This window comes from Coenobita brevimanus, chromosome 46 (genome assembly GCF_032717465.1).
Source record: "Coenobita brevimanus isolate Jiangsu-jjx chromosome 46, ASM3271746v2, whole genome shotgun sequence".
In the NCBI taxonomy this organism is placed as follows: Eukaryota; Metazoa; Arthropoda; class Malacostraca; order Decapoda; family Coenobitidae; genus Coenobita; species Coenobita brevimanus.
Genome location: NC_136999.1, coordinates 55,872,630 through 55,884,675, shown reverse-complemented (window position 1 = coordinate 55,884,675; position 12,046 = coordinate 55,872,630). Strand labels below are relative to the sequence as shown.

At 42.9% G+C, this 12,046-nt stretch overlaps 2 protein-coding genes across 3 annotated transcripts in view; one reads left to right on the top strand and one right to left on the bottom strand.

Annotated features, from left to right (window-relative positions):
- The window catches only part of LOC145398763 (toll-like receptor 6), a 54,116-nt gene extending 50,970 nt beyond the window's left edge, over nucleotides 1-3,146 (top strand). The window contains exon 6 of the mRNA XM_080271572.1: nucleotides 2,177-3,146. Within this exon, the coding sequence (XP_080127698.1) occupies nucleotides 2,177-2,383 (207 nt within the window). The 3' untranslated portion in view covers nucleotides 2,384-3,146. The remainder of the gene's footprint in view (nucleotides 1-2,176) is intronic.
- Nucleotides 3,147-3,148: 2 nt separating this feature from the next.
- Caf1-55 (chromatin assembly factor 1 p55 subunit) overlaps nucleotides 3,149-12,046 on the bottom strand; it is a 99,781-nt gene continuing 90,883 nt past the window's right edge. For both annotated transcript variants that reach the window (XM_080271575.1, XM_080271574.1), the window contains exons 10-11: nucleotides 10,185-10,283; nucleotides 3,149-3,374 (exon numbers count right to left, since the gene is read on the bottom strand). In XM_080271575.1, the coding sequence (XP_080127701.1) occupies nucleotides 3,294-3,374; nucleotides 10,185-10,283 (180 nt within the window). In that variant the 3' untranslated portion in view covers nucleotides 3,149-3,293. The remainder of the gene's footprint in view (nucleotides 3,375-10,184; nucleotides 10,284-12,046) is intronic.

The following is a 12,046-nucleotide window of genomic DNA, read 5'->3' as shown; positions in this document are numbered from 1 at the left end:
AACATACATTTATGAAAGACGTGGAGTTGGGGGTCTGTTGATGGAAGGATAGAAGAGATGGCTAATAGATTTAGGAGGTGGATATACGTGTTTGTGCTGTAAAGGAAATAAAAAGGGTATACGATTATGTCTGAAGGTAGGAGGAGGCATGGGGAGCATAGAGATGTTAGGATGTGGTTAATAAATACATGAGAAAGAAAAACACTGACATCATCATCATCATCCCAACCCTGATTCTTTCCTTAAAAATCCCAACCCTGATTTTCACCTAAAAGATGTTGTATGGTAGGCTTCCAAAACAAGGAAAGCACTTTGGGAAGTTACTGAACAGTGTGTCCAGTGAAATGGGTCGGACAGTCGTTCAGGTTTTCAGAGCCTTGGGTGTGATGGTTGATGGAATATATAATAGTTTGAGCTCTTATCGGTTCACATTGTAACCTGTCCCCCATCCCTATAGTAGTTTGTGTTCGTAACTTAAAAATCTGTATAAAGCACCCTGAATTTCTTTAAGTGAGGAGTTACTGTACACCAACTGTGAAGTCAAAGAGTTGTATTTTAGGAAGTCTAGCAGGCGTCATAGCATCCCATCCTCAGTTGCTAATTCCAAATATTCCATAACATTCTCTTTTATGTTATTTTTACAATTTAAATATCCACATACAGTATTTAAGATCAGCAGTATACAACAGGAGACTTGAGATAAAATGTGCAGAATAAATCATGAAGGAAGAGGTGTTAAAGGAATCACCAAAGCCACTTAGAATACAACCCATCATCTTGATAGCCTTGAACACCTTCATTATCCCCCCCCCCAGTTATGATATAATTAACCTTGAGAAATCAAATTGTGTGATTGTTTCAAACCCTGTCTTTCCTAATGTCTCTTCAGTACTGTAAAAATTGCCTGAAGGCGGCAAGAATAAAACAAAAATTATGCTCTTGGGCTGCAGGGGTTAAATTCTATACCAGCCATTGCATTGCTTGTCAGCAATATTTGTTGACAAACAGAATACAGAGGATGGCTCGAAGGGGTTGTTATTGTTGTTGGCCAGTGGATTGCACAATTACCCTTTTTTATCCCACCCTGTGTTGCTTTTTTTTTTTTTTTTTTAATTTTTTTTTTTTTTTATAAAGCTTGAAGATAAACATCCAGGGCATCATCTGGTGAAAAGAAAAAATGTCTCTACTTCTTTGCATAGCGCCATGCGTAAGTTTGTGTAGGGGTCGAGTTGTTTATGGTGATGCATAGCCTGACCTGTGGCTTGGAACACGGTGCTATCCAGCCTGAGCTGCGGCTTGCAATCCACGGGTTAAGTAACCCCATTCTGGCCAGCTGAGCAGGCCCAGCAACTGCCACTACAAGACCATCCTGCACAGTTAACTAATATCCTTACAATTTACAGCACCTCACCACAGCAAGGCAAGGGAAGTTGTGGAGTTTGGTTCCTGGATGTATGCCATGTGCATCTCTCCACCTAGTTAACAGGGGCACCACAGTAGGCTCCATATCACCTCATTATTTGGTTATATGGTTACCTCTCAGTGTTGTAAATAGTTTCCTGGGTTACTGGAAATCATTAGTCTTGTCACTCAGTGTAGAATCACTTGAAGGCAGCACTTGAATCAGTAGAGAGGAGGCCTGCAGTCCTGATGGACCCAGGTTCGAATCCCGGCTGGGGCAGGGAACAGTTTAAGGATTTGAATTTCATGAAAGCAGGCTTTCCTTATCTACCAGATGACCCGCCGACACGTCATAAAAGTACCCCCGCTAATACCAATACACCAGTCCTGTATGAGACAGCCCTAGCATGTATTCAATGTGGACGGTGGGTGTTAGCGCCGAAGTGGTGACATGTAGAGAGGAGTATGGTATGTAGGAGGACTACTGGGCCTTGAGAGCAGGCTGTGGAGCCTATGCCCTGAGTCGGACCAAAAAAAAAAAAAAAAAAAAAAAAACTACATTGAATGAGTGAATGATGGGCATCCCCACCTACCATGGTGGAGAGGTATACAGTATCAATGAGGTGTGTGAGCTGGGAGGGCAACCTGAAGGTGGAGGATAGTGTGACATGGAGGAAATTTGTTTGTAATTAATCCCTTCAGACTGTACCGTATATAGATGTAAATAGTCTTCTTTGGTGTTACCCAAGTTGTTAAATCAGTTCTTTACCCACAGATCCCTCCAGAGTCACAGATGGACGAAGAGCTAAAACTGTACCTGTCAACACGGACGTACCTGAAGTACAGAGACCCAAAGTTCTGGGAGAAGTTGCGCTATGCCATGCCTCACCCACCAGAGTACGTGTACAGGCGGCAAAAGCACTTCAGAAAAGACAAGTTGGAGCTGACGCAGGCAAACTCAAAGCCCATGGTGCGATACTAACTTACAGAACTTACCAGATTGTGACTGTTGTTAGTGCAAGACATATAATTAGTTGTGATTGTGAATGGTTTGTGAACAGTATTTACTGAAGGAAGACTGAAACTATTACAGCCCTGAAAGGAACTGGGTGCAGACAGTTATGAGGGATTTGTGAGCAATATTAACTGAAGGAAGACTGAAAATGTTAGTGACTTTAATGGAACTGGATTTGGACAGTTAACCATAACATTCTGTAATAATGGTGTACTTACTCAGCAACTAGATAACCATAGTGCTTGAGTGTTGAGGAACATGAGGTGCTTTTATAAGAGTGCATAGAAGATAAAAATACTGTTCGTAAGATACAGTATTTGCAGAGTTCTTCTGACTGTAAGGATGTGTTGGTTGGCAGTAGTTACAAGTACTGCCATTTTAATAGTGTTCCCAATTTCATTTCTGTCTTTTTAAACATTTATCAATGATAAGAAAATATCTTCAAATAAGTTACAAGTACTGCCATTTTAATAGTGTTCCCAATTTCATTTCTGTTTTTTTAAACATTTATCAATGATAAGAAAATATCTTCAAATAAAGAATTTTTATTGAAGTCTGATACTGATCTGCCTACAATGTATATGGAATGACAATATAATATTTTTACTTAGTAAAAGCAATTGTCAGTTTCCAAATCATTCTCCACAATGATATGTTAACCAAATTAAATATAAACTTTATATGTAATAACTTGCAAGACAACAGGAAGGTCAGAGCCAGATGTATCTAACCTAATGAAAGCTTCACATAGAGTAACTTGCAAGACTTGGGCAGTAACACGACATTGAAGGTTGGATGCTGTGTCTGGCCCTGATGCAGATCTTCCACTGGTATAGTCAGCTTGTTGGGTTTTGGTGCTGGCACCTTGCACTGCAGATTATGATGCACCAGACTCCAGTTCTGATGCTGGAGTCTCTGGTTCTTCATCATTGTATATATTTTCAGCCATCTGCCATACCTGCAAAAATCAGCACTGCATAAATATACTGCTCCCTCTTCATCCATCCCATCCAGTAAGAGCATTGCCCCACTGGAAGTGTACAAGCCTGGGGGTAAGTTCTCAGTCCAGACAAAGTGAGACTGATAAGCTACTTATCACATGGCACATTATGCGAGCAACAAATTTCCAGTATCCCTCAGAATGAGACCCTTCTGGGTAACATTCAATCTGAGTTCCATAATTCAACATACCACCAGGTGTCTAAACAATGCATGAGGGTAACAGGGCCAAAGCAAGAGCACTGCATAGACTGAAAACCCACCCTCAATATCCTTATGTGCATTACAAGACTGTCCCCAGTAAGGGTAAGCACAGTACTCTACCGATTATCCAAAGCACAGAAAACACCAACATTTCATACCTTCACCACCATTTGACAAGACTGGGCCGACGGCAGTGGCGGTGGACTCATCACCCTGGTACACAAATCCATCAACTTTGCAGATACCAGTGCACACACAAAGTCACTTCTCCCCCCACATGACACCACAACAGAAATACAATCAATTAAAATACACACTGGTAACAAATCACACATAACAATCGCTAACACATACATTCCCCCCCAATCGTCCCCCACAATTACTCTCCACAGATACACCACATCACTAACATACCCAACATCATCCTAGGTGGTGATTTCAACGCCAAGCCGTTGGCTTGGCATGTCAACAACCCTGACACAGACAGAGGGCTGGTACTACAATCCCAGACAGATCATCTTTTCATACTAAACAGTCTAGACCAACATACCCATATCCCACACCAAGCCATCTTCCTCCCATCATCTCCAGACATCACCTTCTACTCCCCACACCTCGTCCCCACTACATTATGGAGAGTGTTCAAAACCCAAGGTTCTGATCACCTCCCAATCATCATCACTACCAAAACCAGAATCACCCCAGCTGGCAACAGACACCAATACACTAATTATCAGAAAGCCAACTGGGAGGCCTTTGTAACTGAAACAGAACAACATTTTGAAACACTAAACAGTACACCCATCACAAACATCAACACCGCTGTGCACACTTTCAATACAATCATACAAAACGCAGACAAAAGACACATCCCTAGAGGCAAGAGAAATACAACCCCAACTTCACACCAGAAATTTAAGGCCTCGTCAGGCAACGGGACACACTGCGACACTCCCCAACACCCCATACACAAGACACCATACAACAAATACAAGAACTCAACACTCAGATAAACAGTAAAATATCAGAACAGCAAACACTAAACTGGACAAATTACTTCCAAACACTTGATCACAAAACAAACATCAGCAAACTCTACAAAACACTAAACAGCATCACACTTTCCAACAACACCACCACACAATCACACGCTGCCATCACAACAACAGACACCATACCCTCAAACAAACAACAAGCAAACACTCTCATCAATCACTTTTCACAAGTCAGCCATCTAACCCCCCATCCAGAAGACCGACGTATCATCAGACGTAAGAGACAGTTCCCCACAGACCCAGACTACGCACCTTTCACTTACAATCAGACGAAGCACATCATTAACAATCTCAAGCATTCATCTGCCTGTGGACCAGACAACATAAGCAACATTCACCTTAAACACCTAGGACCACAAGGCATACAAGCACTCACCAACATATCAAACTACAGCTACTCACACAACATAATACCCAGCATCTGGAAGCATGGCATTATCATCACTATCCCTAAACCCAACAAAGACCCCACGTTACCCTTCTCACATCGCCCCATCACACTCCTCTGCACCCCCTCTAAAGTCACTGAACGACTGGTATTTCAACTAGTCACACCTCACATTCCCCTAGCCCAGTCACAACATGGCTTTAGGCCACTACACTTCTCAAACACCCTTCTTACAGACCTTACACAGAGTTTTCGATGGCATAAATTCAGCTAGGCCACCACACAGAACACTCCTAATCACACTAGGCATTAGCAAAGCTTTTGATGCCATCCCCCGCCACAACCTCACAAACAAAATACTCAACACAAACATGCACAATAACACAAAAAGATGGCTGGCAAACTACTTAGCAGGCAGATGTGCACACGTAACATTTGCCGGTCAGTCTTCTAACATCAGAAACTTCACAAATGGTGTCCCCCAAAGATCTGTTTTGTCCCCCACACTCTTTAACCTATACATGCACGACATACCCACACCCCACACACCACAGATACACATAGCTTCCTATGCAGATGATATAACACATGTACACACCAAAACACAAACACAGCTGCACACATCATTCAACCTTACCTCAACACACTACACGAATGGTTCACCACAAACAGGCTCAAAATAGCCTCAGCCAAATCTACAGTGACTCTTCTCACAAACTGGACAGCAGAACACAGTCACATCCCACACCTCACCATAAACACTCCCCTACCACACACACACACACACAAAATCCTTGGTGTAACATACAATACATCAATGTCATATAAACAACACATCACAAACATTAAAAATAAAATAACACCAAGACTCAATGCTTTGAGGTCACTTGCCCATACAACATTCGGACACAACAAAGAAACCACCACCACAATATAGAAACAATACATACGTTCAGTGATGAATTAAGCAAGCCCTGCCTGGGATTCTAACCTGACCAAAACACACTACAACACTACAGACCATACAGAACAAGGCCCTAAAAATAATCACAGGCTGCACAGCTACTACACCCACAGACCACCTACATCAAGAAACCAAAGTCCTCAAAGTCAAGGATCACCTAGACATGAGAGGCACCCAGTTTCTTGCTGCAGCCTCCACAAACCCACAACATCCACTACAGTACATGGCAGCACATCCACCTACACCAAGGAACATCAAAACAACACCCAGCACACGATACCATACACAAATACTGTCATCTCTTCCCCCTCAGACCAGCTTCCAGAAGCATATCCACACTCAGATCACTCACCGCTCCATTCAGTCACTTAAAGACAACACACAGCTGCATGCATGGTCTCCTGACATCCACCCTTCTGAATCCTATCTTCCTCGTGAGGACAAGGTCCACCTGGCCAGGCTGAGATGTGGGCACCATCCAGCCCTCTTAAACTACCAGAAGAGGCTGGATGACTCTGTCACTGATGCCTGTCCAGGATGCAACACAGCACCCCATACTATTAAGCACATTATGGAAGACTGCATTGCACACAATCACCTACGCCAACAACACAACATACACTCTTTGAGAGCTCTGTGGGAAAGCCCTGTCTTGGCCATGGCCTTCCTAAGGGACTCGGGGCTGTTCGGCCAGACTGCCTAGGGAACAACTACTACTACTACTACCGATTATCCAGCGTAACAGAGCCAAAGGCCAGCCAGATACAGTACAACCTCACTATAACAGACTAACTGGGGTCCAAGCCATTACGAAAAATGCGAAATTCCAATAAAAGCGACATCCAGACTTCCCCCTGCTAAGCCAAACTTTTGCAATGTATCGGACATTAGTCTGGAGTGAACCAACGGTTTTTTAACGTTTTTCACTACCATTGCAGTTCTGTACTGTATTATAAATTCACTACAATAATCATATGGTATAATACATCCTTGTGGTAGGTGAGGGCACTCACCATCCACTCACTCAATGTAGTGCTGCTTTGGGTGTCTGCCCTTTTCTCTCTTCCTTCCTTACTCTTCTGTCTTTCTTTCATTCTTTCCTCGTCCTCCTGCCTGCAGGTCTTTACACTCCCTCTTCTGCCTGTCTTTCCATCATTCTTTCCTCTTCTTTCTGCCTATGGGCGTCTCTATATACACTAAGTGACAAGCCAAATGGTTTCCTGTACACCAAGAAACAATTTATTACATTGGGTGGTAACCATATAACCAAATTATGGCACCTGGTGGTTTAGTGGGTAATTAAGGCACTCCAATTGGATTGAGCCGGTGAAGGTTTATATCCAAGGAATGGTTGGGGTTTATTATTCACATAATGCCACTCAGGGATGAGCGAGGCTGGTCACTCTCATCTTAAATGTCAGGACCAAATTGCTTAGCCCCGGGCTATGCTCCTCATGGGGCAACACAGGACTGGATGACTGATGGATGGATGGACTAAATGTTGAAAATTTTTGGTAAACAATTTCATTTCTCCACTGCCATTTTCTTGCACAATGGATCAAAACTTCACATGACCTTGTTAGGTCAACATTCCTCTAAAACCTAAGTCCAACAGAAGCCAAATCCATGCAATAGTTTGGGAACTATGGGTCTTTGAATCTGAATTATTGGCATCGCAGCAAACTTACCCCATTTTACCCTATTTTCTCATTTTCTGATTATGGCTGGATGTCTGATAACAACTGTCTCATGCTGGATAATAATGTACAGTCACGCGTACTAATTTCTGCTCAGGGGTTACCCCTTCCTTCCCCCCTCTACCCTGGACAGAGGGAAGGGGGGAATCGCGAACAAGTCTACCCCGCCTTCTGCCCCCAACTCCCCCACCCTCCACCTCCAGCTGCCAGTTACTGATTAGACGCAAATTTTCTCATGTCCTGTAAACATGACTAAACTGTCGTCGCACACGCTTTCAACGGCCAAGAGTTGGACTATATTTTTAGAATAAATTATTACCGTATTGAACTGCATTCTCAAATTGAAATTATTCACCATCAGTGTAATCCAGTGTCGTCCGCTGCACAATTCTGGGTTCCAGTGCTTACCTCTTCACTTCCCCCAGCTCTCTCTCTCTCTCATTGAATTTACTTTTCCCACTCACTTTCTTTTTAAATTTATATAACTTTCTCTTTGCTTCTCTCCCCCTCTCCCCCTTCTCTCTCGTTCTTTGTCTTAAGTCTTCCCCGCCTCTCACCTCTCCCCTCCTCCCACCTTAGGCCTGATCAGCAGTCAGTTATACCGTCACCGCTCCTTCGTATATCGTGTGCAGGCAACATTTATCACACACACTTAGGTCAGATGTATGGAAAGCTAATTTTTATATAATTATATATATAATTGTATTTCTCATTATGTGCCAAGTTCAAATAGAGAACACCAGACCAATATTCGTAATTTTTATTAGAGTGACCGTTCCACTTCACATAGCTGGGTAGCTGGGCTTATAAACTGCACGCACACACACACACACACACACACACACACACACACACACACACACACACACACACACCGCTGGCGCAGTGGTAACGTTCTCGCTTGCCATCTGGTAGACGGGAATTCGAGCCTCGCTCAGCTTGCGAAAAGTTTCACTGACGAAGTGGGTGGTTACTGTCCCCCTGGAGCAAGGGAACGGGTGTGTGCGTTTGTGAAGGTCACAGCCTTGCCCTTAGATCGGACTATATGAGCTCTCAGCTCCCTTCCAGGAGGGTAAAAAGCTGACGATCACGACCATCAAGTGATCCTGACCGACCCGGTGAATTACACACACACACACACACGACTTAAATTTTGCACTGACAGCGTGGCGACTACAAATATAGTCATTCTAACAACTGGATCTGCTGGCTCCAAACCATCCATGTCCCAGTCAAACTCCTCATTCAATAACCGGTTATTGAGAGAGAGAGAGAGAGAGAGAGAGACAGACAGACAGAGAGACAGAGAGACAGAGAGCTGGGGGAAGTGAAGAGGTAAGCACTGGAACCCAGAATTGTGCAGCGGACGACACTGGATTACACTGATGGTGAATAATTTCAATTTGAGAATGCAGTTCAATACGGTAATAATTTATTCTAAAAATATAGTCCAACTCTTGGCCGTTGAAAGTGTGTGCGACGACAGTTTAGTCATGTTTACAGGACATGAGAAAATTTGCGTCTAATCAGTAACTGGCAGCTGGAGGTGGAGGGTGGGGGAGTTGGGGGCAGAAGGCGGGGTAGACTTGTTCGCGATTCCCCCCTTCCCTCTGTCCAGGGTAGAGGGGGGAAGGAAGGGGTAACCCCTGAGCAGAAATTAGTACGCGTGACTGTACTTTTACCAAAAGAAAGGGTCCTTCAGGCCAGATAATGTCAAAGATTTTATGCTTACAGACAGATGCCATTTTAATTCAGCCACTGGCTACACCAGATAATGTATGCTGGATATTGCAGTGCCGGATAATCAGGGGTTTGCTGTACTATACCTAACAGCAACAGCTCCCCATACCTTGAGCCAAAACAACTGTTTCTAGGCCACTTTGAATTACAAACCTCACTGTGGCCACACATCTTCTCACTGAGACACTACATGCTACTGATATCTGGAATTATCCTGAAAATAATGCCAGCAAATGACAGATACTGAACACCTTTTCAGTTCTAAGCCCTCCAACCTGAGTGAAGTTCACTTTATTCCTAACTTCAGAGGCTTCACTATTTCAGGAAAACCTATCTTTGCTGCTGGTACACCAAGGAATATTAACTGTCTTGAATAACCCTGTCTATTACTGATAAACTTTGCAATTTTAAACAAGCTAACACCATATGATTTTCCTTGGTGGTTAGAAATCCAACCAGTCAAATAATTTAAACAGCAACAACTACAGTTCGTTTCAGCTTAACTTGGGCCAGATTTATTATTATTGTTTTTAACAGCTTACTTCCTGCAGTTCAGTGACACAAAACCACAATGCTATGGCTCCACATCCTTTCCATAACACTTCTTTATCATTAGCATTTGTATTTTAGTGTTTATCCATTACTATGACTCAGCATCCAAGATGGAGGTGGTAAGTTTTGGACAAGTTAAAGCGAACAGAGTATGCACAAACAGACCAACCTGCATGATGTTGTCTTCACTGACGGAACAGATGACCCAGGGTTCATTGGGGTTCCAGGAGAAGTCAGAGATCTTGGCTGTGTGTCCACCATGGATGAACTGCAATGAGGCAACAAAAATGCATCCATCATCATTATCATCCCATCCAGTCTAACCCACCAGAGTAAAGGGGTCTAAGGCTAGGCAATTCAGTCCACACATTTAACCCCTTCATGCTGATGGCTATTTTCTACTTTATTCTTGTACACCCCATTGAATTATAATTGTCCGAGAGGCCTTTTGAACTGAAGAGTTGGATATATTGAATATATACCACTTCACTGCAAGAACTCTCCCGAAACTTAATCATCCCGAGGCAGCAAGAGCAAATGAATAAAACATATCACAGGATGGAAGGAGTTGAGAGGGACCACCTGCACACCCCATACCAGCGCTGTCAACATTAACCCCAACATCCTTCAGAACCAGATCCTGCTGGCCTGCATCCACATGGAGCATACAAACTCACCCAACCACCAGGTACATTTGAATATAAACTGACAACTAAAGTACAGAGTCAATGCATTATCACCACCCTATATGCATGCACTTATTCCCTCCATACAATCATGCCATCAAACTAGTCTCTCTCCCTCATATCAACAGACTCCCTTACTCCACATCTTTTATGAATCACACACTGTAATTTCTTATCCTAATCACATTCTGCACTCCACATATCATTCCTTAACAACCCATTTCCATTGCTCCACCTCCTCTTACTTTTCAGTTTTCAGGTCCCAGCAGTCTCACACCTGTATGTTATTATGGGCATTAAAATACCTTTATGCAATTCTTTTGTTGCATCCACACTCAAAGATCCCCTCAGTAACAAGGCCTTTTCTGTATCACTCTAAAATCCAATTCCTTTGAACACTTACCCCTCTTTTTTTTCACTGCTCCAACATACAAGGTATCATCATCAAGATCACTTCTCCCTTCAAAAGATAAGGTGGAAAAACACACACACACACTAGACAAAGCAAAAAGTCTGGCTAAGTATACTGACCATGTTCATTCACTCACCATTCAAGCCCCACAATCCTAACCACATCCCACAAACACAAACACCCACACTTAATGCTTCTTATTCTCAGCAATAAACTTCTTAACTAATGTCCTCATTGTCAACATCTACACATACCCTACTCTTTCTAGACCCATCTTGTTCTCTCTCTCTCCCTCTCCCCCCCACTGATCCCCACACCCTGGTCGAAGGTTCCAAAATCAAAAGGATAAAATTTTTCACATTAACATCACTACTGCTTGCTGAAATTTTCATAGTTATGTAGTCCTCATTCTATATATGGGATGCATTCCAAAATATCAAATTTTTCCATACAATTACTACGGTAAACTGAGGGAAATAAGTAAACTGGCTTTACTGGTGGCAATAAAAATTTAATATGTGATCTTTTTGCCAATCTACTCTGGAATTAACTGAAAACAAAGGGTTATATAAAGTGACTTATAACAAGGCCTTCCAACAGTCCCTCCATCACCCAATCCTTTTCTGCCCTATTGGGACCGTGGCAGCCTGAGCGAGGAGGGACTGAACATAATCTTATTTATCTCCCTCACTCCTACACATCCTTCCCAAATTCATGGAAAGTTGATGGAAACAGCCCAGAAGTACCAAGAATAAAAAAGAAAGTCATCAGCTTAAGGTTAAAAACAGCTTTCCGCAATAGATGAACAGGCATCAGCAGCCATACAAGTCATTTCAAAGATGACCTCCACCATCACCTTTGCTTCCACACCAAAATAAATGGGGTGAGGTGAGCTCCAGAATGCAAGGAAAGAAAAAAACAAAGTAGAGGAAG